This window comes from Hesperophylax consimilis, chromosome 17 (assembly GCF_061612785.1).
Source record: "Hesperophylax consimilis isolate HC1 chromosome 17, BYU_Hcon_1.0, whole genome shotgun sequence".
In the NCBI taxonomy this organism is placed as follows: Eukaryota; Metazoa; Arthropoda; class Insecta; order Trichoptera; family Limnephilidae; genus Hesperophylax; species Hesperophylax consimilis.
This window is the reverse complement of record NC_142852.1, coordinates 21315419-21338495: the sequence shown is the minus strand read 5'-3', so window position 1 is coordinate 21338495 and position 23077 is coordinate 21315419. Positions and strand designations below refer to the sequence as shown.

The 23077-nt window shown below is 35.9% G+C and overlaps 1 protein-coding gene and 1 pseudogene across 1 annotated transcript; one reads left to right on the top strand and one right to left on the bottom strand.

The window, feature by feature from the left end:
- Window positions 1-1521: 1521 nt before the first annotated feature.
- LOC149416213 (uncharacterized) lies at window positions 1522-22452 on the bottom strand. The gene is made up of 5 exons (XM_089641916.1): window positions 22367-22452; window positions 22022-22124; window positions 20509-20661; window positions 20136-20356; window positions 1522-1671 (listed from the first exon to the last, which is right to left on the bottom strand). Exons 2-5 carry the CDS (start codon window positions 22086-22088, stop codon window positions 1522-1524), a joined length of 591 nt encoding a protein of 196 aa, XP_089498042.1. The 5' UTR covers window positions 22089-22124; window positions 22367-22452.
- LOC149416214 (U5 spliceosomal RNA) lies at window positions 4809-4920 on the top strand (annotated as a pseudogene).
- Window positions 22453-23077: the final 625 nt, after the last annotated feature.

Sequence of the window (23077 nt, the reverse complement as noted above, 5' to 3'; positions counted from 1 at the left end):
AAACCTTTTACTTGTTCTGAATGTATGTATTCGTGTGTTCGTAAATACAGTTTAAAGATACACATGCTCATGCACTTTGAAATAAAAAGAGTGAAATATTTCACCTGTTCTGAATGCAAACATTCCTTTTATCAAAGATCTCATTTAAAGAATCACATGCTGACTCACTATTGTGAAAAACCTTTCACTTCTTCTGAATGCAAGTTTTCAAGTGTTCGCAAATACAATTTAAAGAATCATATGTTTATGCACTCTGAAATAAAAAAAGTGAAATCTTTCACCTGTTCTGAATGCAAATATCCCTTTTATCGAAACTCACTTTTAAAGAATCACGTCATGCTCGCGCACTCTGGCGAGAAACCTTTCAATTGTTCTGAATGCAATTTTTCGTGTGTTAGGAAAAATAATTTAAAGTTCACATGCTTAGGCACTCTGTCAAGAAAGCTTTCACTTGTTCCAAATGCAATTATTCATGTGTTTTGAAAAATATTTTAAAGATTCACATGCTTAAGCACTCTGGCGAGAAACCTTTCACGTGTTCTGATTGCGATTATTCATGTGTTTCCTCAAATACAATTTACGGAGACACCTGTTTATTTACTGCTAGTTGACTATCGGATTGTAAAAAGAAGCGAGTAAAATAAAAAGCCGGGCTAATTTACTCGCCATTCGCTGGCGTGTTGGCTTATAAGCTAGTTAACTAGCCGTGTCATAATCGCTGCTAGTGAACTAGTTGCGAGTATCTTTGGGTTTTGACGGTCAGCAAAAATGTCAACGCAAGTAGTTCGCGTGGCAGTAGTTACCTTAGCTTATGCTATCAAGAAGGATTTACAACGAAAACTATAGAAAAACTTGAAGCAGAAAACTAAATGGGCAAGATCATGGATAGAAAAACGCGATGAATATGGTGCTTCCAGCCGTTTATTGAGAGAGTTAAAGGACGAAGATTCTTTGGCTTATAGAAATATGTTGAGATTAAACAGTTCCAAATTTGATGAGTTACTGCAGATGGTAGATGATATGCTAAAAAAAAAGATACGACAATGACACCGGCAATACCAGTAACTAATTAAAAGTAACTAAGTAAAATTGGAAATAACATTACGTTATCTAGCCACGGGCGATTCTTTGAAGTCTTTAGAATACCTGTTTAGAGTTCCGGAGTCAACTATTTCGAAGTTTTTACCCGAAGTGCTGACAGTTCGTGTTTCCTCCAAATGTATTAATGACCTGCATGACCTGCTTCAAAACATCCTCCTCGTTGTCGTTCATCGATGAGACAGAGGTCGAATCAAACGAATGGCTGGAAAAAGGTGAAAATGCACTATCGACACATTGTGGGGCCTCTAAAGATGACAGCTTAGAACAAATGATGTAGTTTTGAGTTTCCTGCTGTAGCAAGATGGCTTGTCGCTGTGGTAGAAGACGGTCATAAGGCTTATCATCAGATGACTCCTTGGCAATTTCATCCAATTTTATAATAGCTTGGGATATTTCAATGGGTGTTTCTTCGATTGCTGGTCATTTTTTAAACCGTTTCTTTGGCATCGGGGATGGTCTCATTTTTTCAGGCAACTTCTTAGAACGTTCTTCTGAGTAGTTGTCATTTTCAGCCTCAACACTTTCATTGTCTTCATCTGGCACGGTGTCTTGACTACTTTGTGACAGTTCCTGGAAAATATAATAAAATATTACTTTGTTTTGTTCTCAGGTCCCTAAAATAGCTGATGAATGGAAAAAAATCGAAAATAAATTTCTTCAGCCTTGGAATTTTCCTAAATGTTTTGGTGCAATCGACGGGAAACACGTTATCATTACAAGGCCTCCGTGTTCCGGTTCAGTCTACTTCAATTATAAAAAAACCTACAGTAGGTATAATATTATTTGCTATGGTTGATGCCGATTACTGCTTTACTTACATTGACGTAGGTGCAAATGGCCGAGCAAGAGATAGTGGTATATTTAGAGAAAGTACTTTGAATATTGCAATGGAAGACAAGACTCTTGGCTTGCCTGAATACGGCGTTATTATTGGAGACGATTCTTTCCCTTGGAGGAAAAATCTTTTGTAACCGTACAGTAAAATAGGTCTTACTCCTTAGTCGAGTGGTAGAAAATGCTTTTGGAATACTACAGGGTTTTCCAAAAAGAGGTGTTATTTTGAATAGCCCGCTATTTCGGTAGATGTTACTTTTGAAGCTGTCATTTTTTGACATAGGACAAGTAAAAACTACGCCATTAATAAAAATGGAACGATACACGCTTCAACAACGCATAGAAATTATTAAAATTCACTTGAGTGAATCAAATGCAAATCATCTTGAATAATGAGGCCCATTTCCACCTCGGTGGCTTCGTCAACAAGCAAAATTGTCGCATCTGGGGCTCGGAAAACCCAAGAGTTTTTGTTGAAAAGCCTCTCTATCCTCAACGTGTGACTGTTTGGTGCGGTTTATGGTCCGGCGGAGTCATTGGACATTGCTTTTTCGAAAATGAGGCTAGAGCAACAGTTACGGTGAATGGATTGCGCTATCGAGAGATGATTAATTATTTATGGCCGGAATTGGATGGTATTGATCTGGACAACGTTTGAAACCATCGATTTTACGATTGAATATCAAAATAACACCTCTTATTGGAAAACCCTGTAGTATGGCGAAACAGAATATTTTCAAGACCGATTGATTTGGCACCGGAAACTATCGATAAAGTACTTTGGGCTGCTTGCAGTCTTCATAACTGGCCACGAAAGTCTGATCCAAGTAACTAAATACCACAACAAGCAGTAGATAGAGGACTTGAATTCTGGAAATATCACACCTGGACTTTGGAGGGAAAATGCTAATATTGTGCAGCCTATTAATCACCTAAGAGGAAATCATTAAGCCGGAGTGCTGAGGGGAATAGAAGAGCATATATTAGCTACTTTACAGAAGAAAATCCCCTGCCTTGACAATGGGAGAAATCTGGAATAACAGTCTAATTTTAAATATATTGATTTGACATTAAGGGCGGCTTGCACCAACTATCGCAAAGTTTATCTTAAATATTATTTAACTAAACGAATTTAAAACCCTAAATACATTTAACTTAAATGCGTTTAGTTGCGTCCTGCACCACGCAGTTCGTTGGCAATTTTAGTTATACGTCATTAACGCGTCGGTAAAACAGTTACCGCCACAAATAAACCAATCACCGCCTGATTACCGCCATTAGCGGGTCGATAAAACAGCTATGATGTTTCATTTTACTTGAAGTGTCAAAATATTTTGTGATTGTGTGTGGTTTAATAGTGTGTTCATTTATTTTATGAAGAAAAAGTTAAAGCAAATAGACATAATGATGAAATAAGACAAAAAGAGCTTCTGTTGTTGGAATTAAAAATAAAACAATTATCCGAGTAATTTTGTTTTTTATTTCTTTTACATATTACATTGTTATAGTATTATAAGAATGCTGTAGGTATGATTAGAAGTTTACAAACTTGCAAAGCACTCCTCGATAAGGAGTGTTAGCTCCAAGTTACGAGCACCTCGCTGATGTTTTTATTGGTGTTGAATTTTAACTGAGGTTCAATTTCTTGCACTAATAATGATGTCGTTTCTTTACTGAGACGAAATCTTCTTTGAAACTTCTTGGCACTGAGTGTTTCAAATAAATTTGTTCTTGTGTTTACTTCTCTGACTATAAACGGTCTATTATATATATAATACTAGTTCATTTCCAATGAACTTTCATAAGAAACTTCTGTGGCTTGACTTCGGTTAACTTGTATATTTATATATATCATTGTATATTATATGAAAGCTGTTGCAAATGTTCATTGTGAATACAATTTAAAATGAGATAGATTTAAACCACAATCAGAAATCGAAGGGAAAACCTAAAAAAAATGACGTTACTGCTTTATGAGTAGAGCTAAACACGTTTAACTCGGTTAAACAGCCCCTTTTGGGTATTTAACTTTGACAGTTCTTTAAACGCATTTAACGACTTAAATTTTGTGGTGCAAGACGCCAAGTCGACTTAAATCAAATAATGTGTTTAAAATGATATTTAAATCAAATTTAACTTATGGTGCAAGCCGCCCTAAATATATTTTACTCACGTAATTTGATTTGCTGCTTCTTGTTGCCACAACCTCTGCCAAAAATTTCGTTTCTTCGAACCATGCCAAATTTGGCGTGTATACTTTCTCAGTACCACACCCACTTTTCTTGGATTTATCAATTTTATGTATTTCTTGTCTGTATACGTCTTTAATTGATTTTATTTTTGTCTTCAGTTGCTTCACATCCATACCGACAGTTAGTTGTTTGTCGATAGAATACTCTTTGTCTTTTATATTCCATAAAATAGGGTACTGTTCGTAGATGTTGAGAAACTCTATAATATCACGCGTGTTCCAATTCATTTTTCAGCAAAAAAAAATGAACGATAAAACACAAACAACACGCCACGCAAAATAACACGTGATTCCAACTCGCTAGCTAGTTCGCTACCATCATAAATAAACCACTGCTACCATAAATAAACCACTCACTGTTCGGCCTGTTCGCTACTGAGCGAGTGGAAAGTTTTGTGTGTCATCGACACTCGCTAACTCGCTTACTCGCTAGCTTATAGGCCCGTCGACTAGCAGCTCGTAAAACTAGCCGTGTCATCGGTGCTTTGGGTAAGTAGGTAACCTAATCATATTGATTAGGTGTGTAGTTTGAAGTATGAGTAAGAGATGGCGCCACTTTCGTCCGTGGATCGCGTAAGGAAACTACCAGCATGTCAATATATACAACACAAACCATGATTTTTTACTCTGGTGTCCCTTCAATAACGAATAAATCTTTCGCCTTTTACTAAAGATTTCCGTGGAGTAGTGGTGGGCGTTTTTGTTCTTTTTAAAAAACGAAAACGAACTGTTATTTGTAAAACGTCAACTGTTTGCCCAAACTGTTGAAAAAAAACGAGCCGTTTTTGAGGTAATTTGTGTGAATTAGTAATGGGTTAGTAGCGTAACCGTAAGTTACAGTCCATAACAATAAAAGTAATAAAACCCTGCTATCTATAGGGGCGAGATAGCTGGGTATCATTAAAATTAAGTTATATTCACAAAACCAAGAATTCGTCGTTCAGAAAATAAAAAACTTTACACTATCAGTATACGAGCCGTTTGGTGAGGTCTGTTCGTTTTTCTCGTTACTCTCGTTCTCGTTTTGTAATAATAAACAACTGAATGGAAAACAGCCCCTTATTTATGTGATTTCAATTTCAGCCCGTTTTAAAAATAACAGGATTGCCTTCTCACTCTTTGCCCGTAATGGGTGTTAAGTGTGAAACGTTAAGATAGTGTTTTTTCCTGGAAAAAACAGCTAAACAGGGTGCCTTACAGAAAACAGCCCTTACCTGTTAAGGATTGCCTTCTCGCTCTTTACCCGTAATGGGCCTTAAGTGTGAGACGTTAAGATAGTGTTTTTTCCCGGAAAAAACAGCTGAACAGGGTGCCTTACAGAAAACAGCCATTACCTGTTATGGATTGCCTTCTCGCTCTTTACCCGTAATGGGCCTTAAGTGTGAAACGTTAAGATAGTGTTTTTTCCCGGAATAACAGGTACTGTTTTTCGCCTGCAACAGACCTATCTCACTCCTACATATTATTACGAGGTTAGTGCGAGAGAGTAAGATAATGTTATTCGTTTGGAATAGTTCTTTTTCATTCATACTCGTGCTTTCTTGATATAAGTTAGAAGAGTCGACAAAACGGACAAACTGTTTGTGCGAATTATAAATAACAGTTTGGGCATTTTTTAACTCCAAACATGTTTTGCAAACGTGTTTGTCGTTTTTGGACTCACCACTACCGTGGAGGGGAGCACTCAAATGAGTCTATAAACCAATTTTTTGTTCCCCGCTTCTCGAAGCGGGGCCCTTAAAGATTTACTGTAGATTAGAGGTGAGTCGTACTAGCTCTTCTTGATACTTGGAACAATTGGTACAAGTAAGAATAAATACTTAGTCCAAATACCTGTTCCCTAGTATTTCATAGGGGGGGGGGGTTTGTTAGAGAATTTCTAAAAAATGTCCTATATGTGATTCCCAGTTCCCAGCCCCAAGAAGTTAAATTATTAAATGGCTGTCATCCCATACAACGAAAGCGAATTTTCATTTTATTTAAATGAAAATTAGAATGTTAAAATTTAAATTTCCCAGATGCATAGATTGCCTTTTATAGTAATTAAAGCTGGGTCCAGACATGTTCTTTTGTCCGTGCCGTACCTCCGTTTCGTACCAGCGTCGCGATCCAAAAACTCTGGACGCATCATCTTTTTGTCCGTACCGTACCTCCGTTTCGTATCCGCGTCGCGATCAAGAGCCCGTATCTCCGTAACGTCGCTGCGATCATCGCGTGTTCATTTCCTCCCACCATGTCGTCGACTGCGGAAGTGTTTGAGAATTTGACGATTGCTTGCGCATCCTTCATTGTTATTCAGAATAATATAACGAAAAAAAAACAAAAAAGGCGACGTTGGTGGGAGTTAGAATGGTTCAAAAACAGAAAAAGATGTAAGACGCCGCGAACACGTCCAGACTGGCGCAGACCCGTACCGTATCGCCTTTGAGTGGGTCGAAAATCCGACTCGCGATGGATCGGAGCGTACCTCTATCCGTATCGAGACGCCGTACCACCGTACCGTACCGAACGGGCGTCCAAACTAGCGTTTTTGATCGCGACGCTGATACGAAACGGAGGTACGGTACGGAGAAAAGAACATGTCTGGACCCAGCTTAAGGTGAAACAAAAGGACGACACAGTGCTACTAATAAACATGGACGGTAATAAACAACACAGATACATCAATGAACTAAAATAAGTGGTTTGACATAAATTTACTACTTAACACTATGTATTATATACAATTCTGCATAAAAAACAAGGAACACTAAAGAAAAAAAAATTATAATCCACTCTAAGCAAATACACAACAACATAACTGCAATATCTCGTGTTTAGTGATAGAAAGCCAAACCGACGTAAAATACCTATACATTACAGTAGACAACTAACTAAACTAACTAACTAACCATCACGCCGTTTCCCCGCAGGGGTAGGCAGAGAGGACGGACCGCCAAACAACTCGGTCTTGGCACACACTCCTTGCCTCATTCACATTCATACATCGTCTCATACATACTCTTCTATTGTTCTGACTCTTGACATGGCCCAACTCAAGTATCTGATTCACTTGGTCGTGCCATGTCTTCCTCGGGCGTCCCCGACTTCTGCTACCATTCACATTTGCATCGTATATTCTCCTTACACTCCTTTCTTCGCTCATTCGCTCTACATGCCCAAACCATCTAAGCGTCCCTTTCTTGATCTTACTCATTACGCTTACATCAGCCTTGCACTCTTTGCGGATATCCACATTCCTCACACGATCATACATGGTTTTACCACACATACGCCTCAGGGATCTCATTTCAACAGCATTCAATCTACTTTCATCCTTTCTTTGCCAGTTCCATGCCTCACTTCCATACATCAGGGTAGGTACCAGCACTCCATTGTGGACTGCTAACTTCGCTTCTTTGGACAATTTTTTGTTAGCGCCAACTGCGTTCAGTCCTCCATTAATGGAGTTACCTGCATTTACTCTTCTTTCAATATCTCTGTCAGCCTTCCCATCTCTCGTAAACATGCTTCCTAAATACACAAATTCATCCACCTGCTCCAAGTATTCCTCATTCACAACTATATTGCACACTGTTTTCGTACTTTCTCTTTCAAACACCATTACTTTAGACTTACTTACATTCATCATTAACTCATTCTTCATGCATACTTCGTTCATCCTAGACACGAGAGACTGCAGATCATACATACTATTAGCAATCAGCACCGCATCATCAGCATACAACAGGCAACATACTTTCAGATTACTCAAATTCGCGCCCAATCCCACATCTTTCAATTCTTGCATACAATTATCCATGTATAGATTGAATAACCACGGTGACATTACGCAGCCTTGTTTAACACCTTTTGTGATATCAAACCACCCCGTAAAACCACCGTTCACCCTAACACATGCAACGCTTCCCTCATATAGAGACGCAATTGCCTGAGTCAGATTCGCATTCACTCCATACTTGGACAACACCTTCCATAGCTTTTTCCTGTCGACTCGGTCGTATGCTTTTTGTAGATCTACAAAGGCACAGAAAAGTTTCTGGTTTTTTGCCAGAAACTTCTCGGTGAGCATACACAATGAGAAGATCTGGTCCATGCACCCCCTTCCACTCATAAAAGCACCTTGCACATCCCATATTTTATCCTTTGTTTCCTTTCTTACCCTTTCAATCAAAATTCTACCATACAGCTTGCCAACTGAACTTAGCAGGCTAATAGCCCTATGATTCCCACATTCCATACGTGACCCTTTACAGTAGACAAATTAATGGATAAAATCGTCCACACACATTAACGTACTCAAAGACAGAGTGAGGAAACTAAGATACATCATAGATTCAAAAAAATAATAATTAAAAAATAATTCCACTTAAATCATATAGGTTCATTCATCAGAACTTCTGTTTAAAGAATTTAAAGTCAGAAAACTAAATGCATTATTTTTATATCACGTAATTTTACAAATTTACAAAGAAAATAGTCTAAATAAAACTGCACCTTTTAAAATGATAGAAAACCCAGATAAACATCAACTCTCACAACTCGAAAAAGTAATTAAAAAAAACAGTGCAATTCAACTATAAATATCTTGGAGTGAATTTTTTTTAATACATTATCAGAAAGTATTAGAAATAACAATAAACATTTTAAATACCACCAAATACACTGAAAATATAAACAGAATACTCATAGTAAAAATAACGAACATAATATTACACCCCCACATACACAAGCCAAGCTTTATTATGGTGGTGCATCTTAACAACAAAGATTTTAAATGCCAACAAAGAACACAGTGAAAATATTTTTTTATAAAGCCCTAATATTTTATTTCTAGATGGCGCCACTTTCGTTCACAGTTCGCACAAGATAGCTTCCAATTTTCGAAAGCGAGAAATAATACATTAGCCGTGCACTAATTATGTGCACTAGGTAGGAAGCGCCCGGCCGGACCTCGTCTCCGGCGATGCTTTTGTACTCTTGCTAAAACCTTTTTTAACTGGTGGACGCATACTGTCGGAATTTATTGACAATACCAGTCGAGATTGCGCTGGTTTTTAACAGTCAGTAATTCTCCAACTTTACGCATTACTGATTCATGTAAGTACACAGTTTGTTTTTAAATGCTGTATTTAATTTTTTTGTAGATATATTTGTAAAAATATCTTAAAAGGGAATTATCACAGAATATATAATAAAAATAATATAGCATTTATATAGCGCAGTTCAGTGTCATTTCACTTCAAGTGCGCTTCACTATACAAACTTAAAAACGGTAATTTAGTATTGGTGGACATGTTCTTAAAATTATTCCTACAAGGTGCCTTACCCAATACAGATCTAATATTATAACACTACCGTTACATAACCTTACCGTTTTTAAGTTTGTCATAGTAAAACGCATTTGAAGTGAAATGATACTAAACTGCGCTATATAAATACCATGTTGTTATTATAACTAAATACACTGTTTATACACAGTGATGACAAAACTTAGAATAACAATAACAGCAGGACAGGACAAAACAAGAACATTAAAACTAAAACACATAAAACAGGATTCAGTTTGTGCTCAGAAATAAGAATCTTCTAAGCAGACAATTAAAGAAGGTACAATATGTAGGCGACCGAAACCAAAAATATATTAATAATGTTTAATTATCTCATAGAATTTGAAACAACTCTTCAAATCCTTGTGTTTTGTGTGTAAGAATATTTCATCAAAAGGAAACTTCATATAAACCCGTAGAACGGGTAACACATCCTTCCACTTGTCGCTCCGGAGATGCGGAAATTTTGTTTGTTTTGTAATGCTCTGTTCGAAAATGAAAAAAAGTGAGTAAACTATATACATTTCTACACATTAAACATTGCTAAATGGCTAAATACTGACTTAAAATTTAGTTTATGGAGTCGTATGACATAAGTAGGCTTATTTTCAGATAATAGTTGGGATATGGTGAGATCTATATACAATATTTCAATAAAATATATGTATTATTTTAAAGAAATAGCCGTTTAAACAAAAACCATTTCCTCGAATGGGACCCTTGTACCTGAACTGTGTTATTATACATTATTAACACATAATATATAAATATTTATATATGTATAATATGTGTGTTAATAATGCTCTGTTAAGATATTTTTTAATGATTATGAAAATTAATATATCTATAAAAAAATTTAAATACGGCACTAAAAAAAACTGTTTAATTATGTTAAAAAGTAATCACCAAAGTTGGAGAATTAGTGGCTGTTAAAATCCAGCGCGATCTCGGCTGCTATTGTCAATAAAACTCCGGTAGTATGCGTCCGTAGTATATACTTTTATAAAATATTTAGGTGTAAGATGGTACAATATATTATTGTCCAAAAATAAAATTAGTGTAACCGAAACTGTGAATTATGAACAATTCAAAAAGTTAATTAAGACCCTAAAATTGGATACTGATATATTGTACCCCTAATTTTCTTACACTTACTCAATTTGTAAAAAATCTATATATATATTAATTTAATTGTCTTTAAAAAACTATTTTTCTGATTGTTTACCTGATATATTGTACCCTTAATTTCCTCACGCTTACTTCATCTGTAAGAAGATATATTATTTTAATTATCTTTAAAAACACACTTTTATAATTTGTGTACCTATGTTAATATTATGTTTGTATTTATATCAAAAGTTTTTGATTATTGTTTAAAAAATCATTAGAACTAAATGTAAATACTCCTCCCATAAACACGAGCTCCTGGAGCTCAACTTGGAGTAATAGAATAAAAAAAACGAAAAAATTATATATATAAGTCTGCATATTGTTATCATTTACAATGTTAAATAATTTACAAGTAATAAAAAAAAAAAAAAGTCTAGCTATATTTTTAGACTTAAGAAAAGCGTTTGATACTGTAAATCACAATCTACTGATAAACAAAAATAATAAAATAGGTTTCAAAAAAATTCTCACAACTATCTCAAAGACAGATTACAAAAAACAAAAATAGGGAACTTTTATAGCACAGAAACAGTGAAAATGGAGTACCACAGGGGACTGTGCTTGGCCCAATTCTGTTTCTAATATATATTAATGATTTATGTAATGTTGTAATCCCTGGTAAAATTGTATCTTACGCTGATGATACAGCAATAATAGTAAATGGAAAATCCTGGGCTGAAACTTTTTTAAATGCAACAAAATGTATTTCATATGTCTTATCATGGCTAACTTGTAATAGACTTTTCTTAAACTATAGTAAAACATTTTACCTAACTTTTTATAAAAACAGTAAAAACAAACCTCCCAATAACCTTAAAATTAGATTACATAATACTAACTGTAATAAAGTAACATGCACCTCTTGCTTTGAAATTGGAAAAATTGAAAAGATCAAATATTTGGGTATATATATTGACACAAATTTAAACTGGCAACCATAAATTAATAACACCGTTTCTAAATTAAGATATCTGACGTACATATTATATAGACTTAAGGAAGTACTCATTGTTGACAAATTGAAAATGTTTTTTTTTTCCCTAGTGCAATCCTCAATTGTGTACTGTATATTAGCATGGGGTGGCGAACTAGATACATTTATAAAACCACTACAAATAGTACAAAATCATATTATCAAAGAAATATATAATAATAAGAGGACATTTTCGACTGATAGATTATACAAGGAATCTCAACTATTCAATCTCCGTAAGCTATTTTTACTTCAAAGCCTGAAATATGTGATGAAAAACCAAAACCAATTTCAAAAATATGAACCCAAAATCAACTTTAGAAGAAATCATGTATTTTATACCCCACAAACCAATACCAAACTAATGCAAACTCACAGTAACTTTATTGGACCTCGCACTTTTAATATATTACCGAAAAAATTCAAGTAACAAATAAACTAGCGCAATACCAAAAAGAATTAAAGTTGTGGCTGTACAATGCAAATGTTGAAGCATTATTCATTTAATTTTTACTTTTTTCTCTTTTTCTATTTTGTTTCTGTATACTTATTATTATTTTATTTTGTGTTCTTTTACTTCATATATATGATATAACAATCTTTATTTTTACTTTGATTTATTTTTAATATGCACCTCTTGCACAATCTTTTAGACTAACTTTAATTATAATCCTACCGTTTTTTTTTATATGCTTAGTGTTATTTTTAGGTAAAAAATATAATCTTATACACTTATATTACCCACGCACAGGCTGCACCTTAGTGGGTTCCCTTTCTTATTATTATAAAACTGTAATGTCAAATGTATAAATTGGGAAAAAATAAAGGAAATAAAAAAAAATCTAATACTAGAAATTATTCTGTAAATAGTTTTCGTTAACGCAAAGAACAAGAAAAGTGTCTTGTCAAAGAGTCTTTTGGAGAAAGCGCATAATTGCATACGAAAAAAAACTGTGAGTGCGCACGCGTTTTTTTTCAAATGTCTCTTCAGCCAGAAAACGAAAAAGTTTTTTCTCAGCTGTCAGTCAGTTTTTTCTTTTCAAGGAACACTGTTGATAACTTGCATAATTGCACTCGGAACAAGAAAAGGGGGTTTTTCTCGGCTCTGAGTCAGCATGTGTTCCGACAAATGTCCTATATGGGGGGTAAGGTTGCCTTTCCTAGAATCGGAATATGTGCACTTGGAAAATGAAAAAAGGTTTGTCGCCACTGTGAGTCAGCATGTGGCTTTTAAGATGTGCGTTTTGCGTATATCCATAGATGAAAAAGGAACAAGAAAAAGTTTTCTCCGTAGTGACTCAACGTGCGCTTCAGATTGCCTTTATAATAACATTGATATGTGCATTTGAAACATAAAACAGGTTTTTCGCCACTGTGAGTCAGCATGTGGGACTTTATTTATTTATTTATTTATTTATGTCTATTCTTGAATACACGTTTTACAAATTATTACAGTGGTTTATATTGCAGTACAGAGAAAAAAAGTACAGAAAAAAGGTATAAAAAATGAAGAACATAGGTTGATTTAGGTAAAACTGTGTGTGTGTGATATTATATGTAACGTGAGCACCTCACTAGGAGAACCTGTGCTGAGGTGTTAACGTATTTGTGGTTAAGGGTGACAGGTATTTATGTGTTGTGGTAGAAAATTAAAATTTATTTTTTTCTTTTCACAGACATATATTGAAACATGAAAACACACTTTTATATGTGAGTGTATGTATTTGTGGATAATTCTTGATGAACGTGTATAATATTTAATTTTACTTGTTATATTTTGGTTATGTTTGGTTTGGAATTATAATCTTTTGAATAAAGTGAATATCTTGATTTTTTATCCAGGCTATGATATGTTTTTTGAGAAAGTTAGTAGATGTGTTTGTAGTCAATAATTGTTTCAAAGTAATGGGCATACTGTTAAAAAGTTTGGTTGCGTAGTATTGAAAGTGTCTTTGACCGTGTGTGGTGTGTGTTATCGGAATGTTCAGTGTTTTATTTGTTGAGGACCTGGTTTTTATTATGGCTTTTGCTTGATTTGTAATATGAAGATTATTATGGATGAGGTGTAGGAGAGCAGTTTTGGCGTAAAGTTGTCTTATTGACATGACGTCTAGTGTTTTGAAGATTTTGGTTGAGTCTGTGTAGAATGGTACTTGCAGTATGAGTTTTATTATTGCCTTTTGAACTTTTTGAATTGGGTCAATTGTTGTGTTTGTAGCTCTTCCCCAAGCTAATATTCCATAAGTGGCAATGGATTGACACAGTGCAAAATATATTGATCTGAGTATTGTTAGTGGGAAAATGTTTTTTATGGATTTTATTAGGTGCAAGACTCGTTTTAGTTTATTGGTAATAAAAGTAATGTGGTCAGTCCATTGTAAGTATGCATCAATAATAACTCCTAAGTACTTTATTTGTTTAACCCTTTCAATGTGTTCGCATTGGCAATTGGATGATGTTTGTTTACATTCATGCAAAAACAAGTCCAAGTTAGAAGGAGGTTGACCTCTTTGTGTAATACTATGTGTGATATATTTTGTTTTGACTGTGTTAACGGTAAGAGTATTTCTGTTTAGCCATTTTATGACAATAGACAAACTTTTTTCAGCTGTTATGAATAAATCTTTCCATGTGGCTGCTTGACACAGAAGAACTGTATCATCAGCGAAGGTCACGAGTTTACCATCAATATCAATGTCACATAATTCGTTTATGTATATGAGGAATATTAATGGACCAAGGACACTCCCCTGTGGGACTCCGTATGTGATTAAGAGTGGTTCACTTGTCTTGTTATCAATTTTAACTTGTTGTGTTCTGTCAGACATGAAACTTTTCATTAATTCAAATTCTACTCCATTTATGCCAATGTTTTTTAGCTTCTTGAAAAGTTTTTTGTGCGAAATTGTATCGAAGGCTTTAGATAAGTCTAAATAGATTGAAATAACTTTTTTTTGTATCTAAATTATGTGTAATAAACTCGGTTACAGTGGCAATTGCGTTTTCTGTGTTCCTATTTTTTCTAAAGCCATGTTGGTTAATTGAGAGTATTTGCATGTTTTCCAGATATTGTTGCAGCTGTTCTTTTATTGCTTTTTCAAGAATTTTTGACAACGTGTTTAATAGTGTAATGGGTCGAAAGTTGTTAACATTATTTTTAGGTCCTGATTTATGAATAGGAATAACCAAACCTTTTTTTAGGATGCTCGGAAAAATTCCTTCTTTCAGGCTAAGATTAATAACGTATGTTAGTGGAGTAAGTAGTTGTTGGCTTAGTGTAATTATTGTTTTAGAGTCTATTCCGTCGGGACCTGATGTTGTATTATTCTTTAGGGAATGTATTAATTTGTTGGTGTCTTCCAGAGTTACTCTATGTAATTTGAATAGACTGTCACTATTTTTGTGTGTGCACTGAGTCGGAATTTTTTGAGTTTCTTGATTATCGTTACTAGACGATTTTTGTTTTATATTTTCGGCTAGGCTAGCTCCGATATTTGTGTAATGTCTGTTTATGTAGTTAAGGATAAGTGTAGGATTTTTGTGGAAGTCGACTTCTTCGTCGTTGATAAGTATTTTTTTTATTTCATCATCTTTGTTTTTTTGTGTATTTGTACTTTCCCTCAGAATAGACCAAACGCTTTTCGGGTCAAAGTTAGCAGTAATCAATTTGTTTCTGTAATATAATTCTTTGGCTTTTCGTATAATTAGAGAACAAATATTTCTGTACCTTTTATAGAAAGAGTTCAGAAAAGTATCATTTGGGTTGCGTGTGACTTGTTTGTGTAGTTTATCCCGTTTTTTAATGCAATTTATTATGCTTTGAGTAATCCATTTTTTTAGTCTTATTTTGCGGTGCGTGAAGGATTTGAATGTTTTTGTGGTGTTTTGAGTGATGAGCGTTTGTAGGTATGTTATTAAGTAATTCCAGGCTTCTTCAGTGTTGTTAATTTTTTTAAGGTGATCCCACGTTTGGTTTTCTAGGCAATGTTTTAGGTTCACGTAGTCAGTTTCAAATTTTGTGATGTTGTTTTGAATTGTTGGGTTCAATGCCTGTGTGGTCAGTCCTATCATTGTTGTGTAGTGATCTGTGATTGTGGATTCGAAAACTACGCTACAGAATTTGTTTTTGGATTTGATCATTAAGTGATCTAAACATGATTCCGAGTCTCTGGTAACTCTGGTTGGAGTGTTGATGGCGCTTATTATGCCATGTTCCAGGAGCATCAGTTGGTATTCGATATTCTGGGGATGGCCTTGTGGGAGTATATTTATGTTTAGGTCACCAGTTACGATGATGTTTTTGAAGTGGGTAATTTTTTTTATGTGAGAGTCGAGAGCTATTAGAAAGGGTGTAATGTTGTGTGATGAAGGTGATCTGTAAATAGCGAGTATGCACGTATCTGGGTCAGCGATTATTTGTAAACAGTTTGAGTTTTCTAGGGTGAATTCTGAGACAGAGGCGTTAAGATTATCTTTTATGTAAACAACAACTCCATCATTTTGGTTTTGGTATTTTGTTGTGAAATATGAGGAGTAGTTTTTTTGTGTTTTACAGTAAAAGAGGTTGGGATCCAGCATTCTGTTAATATAATAATATTGAAGTCTATTTTAAAGGAGGACAATAGTATGTCTAGTTCGTCGTAGTTTTTGTTTAGTGATCTTATGTTTTGATTTAATATAGTAAGGGTGCCTGGGGTGCTAAATAAAGAATCGCATAGTTTTGTATTATTGGTTGAATAATGTGAGTGAGTGCTAGTTGAGTGGATAGTATTTAGTAATTCTGCCATATTAAATAATTAGCAATACATTTAATTTACTTGGATTTAGGTGGATTAGTCGTCTAAGTTTATAACCCCATTTTTTTAGGTCATTTTCGTGTTTTATTTGGATGATTTTATCACCAGTTGCTTTGCGGACAAGCAATTTATTTGATTTAAACCACACGTATTGGTAGTGGGTTTCTTTAGCCGTCTGCTTAGTTTTCCATAGAAGTTCCTTAAAGTACGGTGACAGCACCTCGCTGATGAAAATGGGAGAATTTGAGTATATGGTTCTGGCCGCGTTTTTTTTTGAGAGCATAGATTCCCTTATATTTTGACTATAGAGGGTGATGTGGAGTTTGACCGGGGTGTTTTGTCTTCGATCTTGAGTCCTGGTCACCATGCGTATATCTTGTGGTTGCAAGGGCAGTCCCAGTGAGTTGGCTACTCACTTTAGATGGGCATTTTGATAAAATTAAATGTTTCACACGAGATTTGAAAAAGCTTTTTCTCCACCGTGAGATAGCATGTTGCACTTCAGATAACATGTTTAGTTGCAAACGGAATATTAAAGAGGTTTTCCTACGATGTGAGAGAGCATATGGCTCTTCAGTTGGCCCTTTTGATAACATGCATAGTTGCATACGGAACATGAAAAAGGTTTTTCTCCACTGTGAGTCAGCACGTGGAACTTTAGTTGACCCTTTCGATAGCACGCATAGTTGCACAGGGGACATGAAAAATGTTTTTCTCCACTGTGAGTCAGCATGTATGCCTTCAGGTTACCCTGGTTATAACTTGTATAATCGCATTCCAAACATGAAAGAGGTTTTTCTCCACTGTGAATTAGCATGTGCCTCTTTAGCTGACCCTTTTTACAACACGCATAATTGCAAACGGAACAAGAAAAAGATTTTTCTCCACTGTGAATCAGCATGTGGCTAATCAGTTGACGCCTTCGATTACATGCATAGTTGCACAAGGAACATGAAAAAGGTTATTTTCCACTGTGAGTCAGCATATGCCTCTTCAGCTGACCCTTTCGACAACACGCATAGTTGCACACGGAACATGAAAAAGTTTTTTTTCCACTGTGAGTCAGCATGTGGCTCTTATGATTACATGCATAGTTGCACACGGAACATGAAAATGGTTTTTCTCCACTGAGTCAGCAGGTGTGTCTTCAGGTTACCCTGTTGATAACTTGCATAGTTGCACTCCGAACATGAAAAAGGTTTTTTTCCACTGTGAGTCAGCATGTGGCTAATCAGTTGACCCCTTCGATTACATGCATAGTTGCACAAGGAACATGAAAAAGGTAATTCTCCACTGTGAGTCAGCATATGCCTCTTCAGCTGACCCTTTCGACAACACGCATAGTTGCACAAGGAACATGAAAAAGGTTTTTCTCCACTGTGAGTCAGCATGTGGCTAATCAGTTGACCCCTACGATTACATGCATAGTTGCACAAGGAACATGAAAAAGGTTTTTCTCCACTGTGAGTCAGCGTGTGGCGCGTTAGGTTGCTATTTCGATAACATGCATAGGTGCACACTGAACATGAAAAAGGTTTTTCTCCACTGTGAGTCAGCATGTGGCGCGTTAGGTTGCTCTTTCGATAACATGCATAGGTGCACACTGAACATGAAAAAGGTTTTTTTCCACTGTGAGTCAGCATTTGGCTCGTTAGGTCGCGCTTTCGATAACATACGTAGGTGCACACGGAACATGAAAAAGGTTTTTCTCCACTGTGAATCAGCATGTGCCTCTTCAGGTTACCCTTTCGATAACATGCATAGGTGCACACGGAACATGAAAAAGGTTTTTCTCCACTGTGAATCAGCATGTGCCTCTTCAGCTCACCCTTTCGATAATACGCATAGTTGCACAGGTGACATGAAAAAGGTTTTTCTCCACTGTGAATCAGCATGTGGCTCGGTAGTTCGCTTTTTTGATAACATGCATAGTTGCACAAGGAACATGAAAAAGGTTTTTTTCCACTGTGAGTCAGCATGTGGCTAATCAGTTGACCCCTTCGATTACATGCATAGTTGCACAAGGAACATGAAAAAGGTAATTCTCCACTGTGAGTCAGCATATGCCTCTTCAGCTGACCCTTTCGACAACACGCATAGTTGCACACGGAACATGAAAAAGGTTTTTCTCCACTGTGAGTCAGCATGTGGCTAATCAGTTGACCCCTACGATTGCATGCATAGTTGCACAAGGAACATGAAAAAGGTTATTCTCCACTGTGAGTCAGCATATGCCTCTTCAGCTGACCCTTTCGACAACACGCATAGTTGCACAAGGAACATGAAAAAGGTTTTTTTCCACTGTGAGTCAGCATGTGCCTCTTCAGCTGACCTTTTCCATAATATGCAGAGTTGCACACAGAACATGAAAAAGGTTTTTCTCCACTGTGAGTCAGCAGGTGTGTCTTCAGGTTACCCTGTTGAAAACTTGCATAGTTGCACTCCGAACATGAAAAAGGTTTTTCTCCACTGTGAATCAGCATGTGCCTCTTCAGCTGACCCTTTCGACAACACGCATAGTTGCACAGGTGACATGAAAAAGGTTTTTCTCCACTGTGAGTCAGCAGGTGTGTCTTCTGGTTACCCTGTTGAAAACTTGCATAGTTGCACTCCAAACATGAAAAAGGTTTTTCTCCACTGTGAATCAGCATGTGCCTCTTCAGCTGACCCTTTCGACAACACGCATAGTTGCACAGGTGACATGAAAAAGGTTTTTCTCCACTGTGAGTCAGCATGTGGCTCGTTAGGTCGCTCTTTCGATAACATGCATAGGTGCACACGGAACATGAAAAAGGTTTTTCTCCACTGTGAGTCAGCATGTGGGACTTTAGATGGGCATTTTGATAAAATTAAATGTTTCACACGAGATTTGAAAAAGGTTTTTTTCCACCGTGAGATAGCATGTTGCACTTCAGATAACATGTTTAGTTGCACACGGAATATTAAAGAGGTTTTCCTACGATGTGAGAGAGCATATGGCTCTTCAGTTGGCCCTTTTGATAATATGCAGAGTTGCATATCGAACATGAAAAAGGTTTTTCTCCACTGTGAGTCAGCATGTGGCGCGTTAGGTTGCTCTTTCGATAACATGCATAGGTGCACACGGAACATGAAAAAGGTTTTTTTCCACTGTGAGTCAGCATGTGGCTCGTTAGGTCGCGCTTTCGATAACATGCGTAGGTGCACACGGAACATGAAAAAGGTTTTTCTCCACTGTGAATCAGCATGTGCCTCTTCAGGTTACCCTTTCGATAACATGCATAGGTGCACACGGAACATGAAAAAGGTTTTTCTCCACTGTGAAAGAGCATGTGGCTCGTTAGTTCGCTTTTTTGATAACATGCATAGTTGCACAAGGAACATGAAAAAGGTTTTTTTTCACTGTGAGTCAGCATGTGCCTCTTCAGCTGACCTTTTCCATAATATGCAGAGTTGCACACAGAACATGAAAAAGGTTTTTCTCCACTGTGAGTCAGCATGTGGCTCGTTAGGTCGCTCTTTCGATAACATGCATAGGTGCACACGGAACATGAAAAAGGTTTTTCTCCACTGTGAATCAGCATGTGCCTCTTCAGGTTACCCTGTTGATAACTTGCATAGTTGCACTCCGAACATGAAAAAGGTTTTTCTCCACTGTGATTCAGCATGTGGCTCTTTAAATGACCCTTATGATTACATGCATAGTCGCACAAGGAACATGAAAAAGGTTTTTTTCCACCGTGGGTCTGCATATGCCTCTTTAACTTTCTATTTTGAGCATTTGAATAGTTGCACTTGGAACAAGAAAAAGTTTTTTCTCTTACATGGGTGCGTACGTTAATTGCAAAATTTGACTTAGGAGAGGAGGAGTAGTTGTGATGGGGAGGAGTGATCCCTTTTTCCACAAAATGCTTCTGAAGATCTGTCGACAAATTTGAAAAATAACATGGGTGAAAAAGACTCAGTTAAACTTATTTCCCAAACTTAGAGTAAATAAGCGAAGTAAGTTCATAGAAAGGTTAAAAAATAGGAGAGTCCGAATCGTTCAAGTTCACAGTGATACATTGGTTTTACCTGCTTCCTTGGTAATTCTTCCAAAGCGTTCTAGGCATTCCTCTTTTACATCCGGCAGGTCTATGTCAATTTTCATATAAGTAAGCGCCGCTTCACCATCTTGTCGGGGTCCAAGATCCGAGTTTATGGTGACTGTCTTCACATGAATGTTTCCTGGAATAAAAAAGGACAGTTAACAGAATGGATCTTTGAATGGCCAGCCCCGAACCAAACGGCGCCAGGCGCGAGTTTAATTTTGGCTGCCCTAACAATCTAAATTAGTACACGCCGAGGCAGGATATCACTATAATGATTAAAATGATGATTTGTGTTTTTTTGTAGAGCGGTATTTATCAAAAATAATATCAAGGGCGATGAGTTTTTTTTTTTTTCAAGTTTTCGACGCCCGGAGCGAACTGCACCAATTGCGCCCGCATAGGGCCAGCCCTGTATCTTCGTCAAATTGATATTAACGAGAATTTTTTTAATTGAAAAACAATAAAATGTTCTTTTACAAATAAATATCATTGATCAACAAGGTCAATGTAAGATAAAAAACTGACCTCAGATGTTCGCTTCAGGGACCGATTCTTCAAGAAGGAAAAACATTTCTCTAGAGCACCTGTAGTAGAGAGTTTGGTTGTTTTCAGTCAACGGTATATTGTTTTTCCAATCAATATTTGTGTATTTTTAACGTATAATAAGTGTAATTCACATCATATCTCAAATAAAATTAGGTGAAAATCGGGGAACCGACAACTTATTATAACGTAATCAAACGTTGTTGACAGGACGATTTTTTCAACTCAACTAAAGTTCACTAAGTCAGCATAGGAGAAGTAGGAATTGGGTCGATGGGCAACAATAATAGGTACCGACAAGCACCTTAAGTAGGACGTTTAAGTCTATGGGATAATGTTTTCGCAATCAATATTTATGATTTTTTAACGTATAAAAAATACGTGTAATTTACATCATGTTCCAATAAAATTAGTGGAAAATAGAGGAACCGACAACTTATTGTGAACAGTATAATTATGTTAAAATAGTGCTGTATTTTGGAAGTTTTCGGCAAGGACGCATTTGAGGGTAAATACCCAAAAAACCTCATTATAAGAGAGGAAGAAACAAATATGATTTAAGATTTTCACGGCCAAAAGTATTTTTGTTATTTGTTTTTGGGGCATTATGCCGTGTTGCGCTAACTCCTTCTTTAGCCAACGTTTCGGACAGCATTGCAGTGTCCATCATCAGGGCAGATGTGATGGACACTGCAATGCTGTCCGAAACGTTGGCTAAAGAAGGAGTTAGCGCAACACGGCATAATACCCCAAAAACAAAAAAACAAAAAGGAAGAAACAAGTATATGTCCTGTTTGCACGACATTTCAAAACAGACACGGATTCCGGACATCCATATTTAAAGTTCTATATTTTCCACGTGTGCAATGCAACTACTCTCCACATATTGCAAGAATTCCTTCGTTATAGCTTCCCAGCTAGGTCGAAATCTAAATCGGAAAATGCAATTTCACCTCCACCTTCTTCCTGGAGCCCTGGTTCCGTCTTGATGGATATAGTATTTGGCTTCAGTTGATCCATGGTCTGCTTTGGAAGGGTTTGGTAATTAGTTTAACTCTGAAACAGAACAAAGTTGTAACGGAATTCAGTTTTTAAAATTTGGCTTCTAACAAAAATAGACAATGGAAAACCTTGAGAAAGGTTGAGAGAAACGTCGTTTATCTTGGGAAAACTCTTTATTTATTTACCGTCTATGTCTACCGCCATTCCGTTTTAATGACAAAACGCCGGATGATTCACTAACTAAACTGGAAGAACTACCAAAATTAATAGCAATGAATTTAAGTATTATTTCTTACCAATAACCATCACATGCATGGTATAATAAGTTTAACAGGGCGGGATAGAGTGTGGAAACAGGAAAAAAGATTGTCGGAGAAGAAAGCACTTGTCAAAAAATATATAGGTTATGCATAGACAAAAATGAAGTCATAGACAATTAAAATAATTTTAATGAACCTGGCCTTTTGAACATGATAATTTCTACTTTAATTTTACTGGGTACGATAAATATGTCTCTCCTAGTAGTAGTAGAGTATATACTAATCATTTTCTAACAAAACAATGCATTAATAAAATTATATTTTCGCAAAACATAGAAGAATCGTGGCTCCCTTTTTATCAGGACCAAAAAAAAATTTTTTGTGATAAAAAATACATCACCAATAATGATCTTAAATTTAAAATACCAATATATATGTATATATATAACTCTTATTAAATAAAATAATAAAAAAGTGAGTGTTCCATTTTCGTGTTAAAAGCAAAGAAATTTCAAAATTCGATATTGTTGTAAAAAGCCCATCTTCATAATCTAAGAACGGGTTGTTCCGAAGAATTTTAATAATTCTTCAAATTTGAAAGTAAAATTTCTTGTTCTGTGAAAGATATTTTCAATTTCTTTTACTTTTTCAGTTCTATCAAGCTACTAGCCTATAAAGATATAATCAGAATTTGAATAGGACTTTCACAGAACCTTAAAATGAACGTTGACATTAAATTTGATCAAT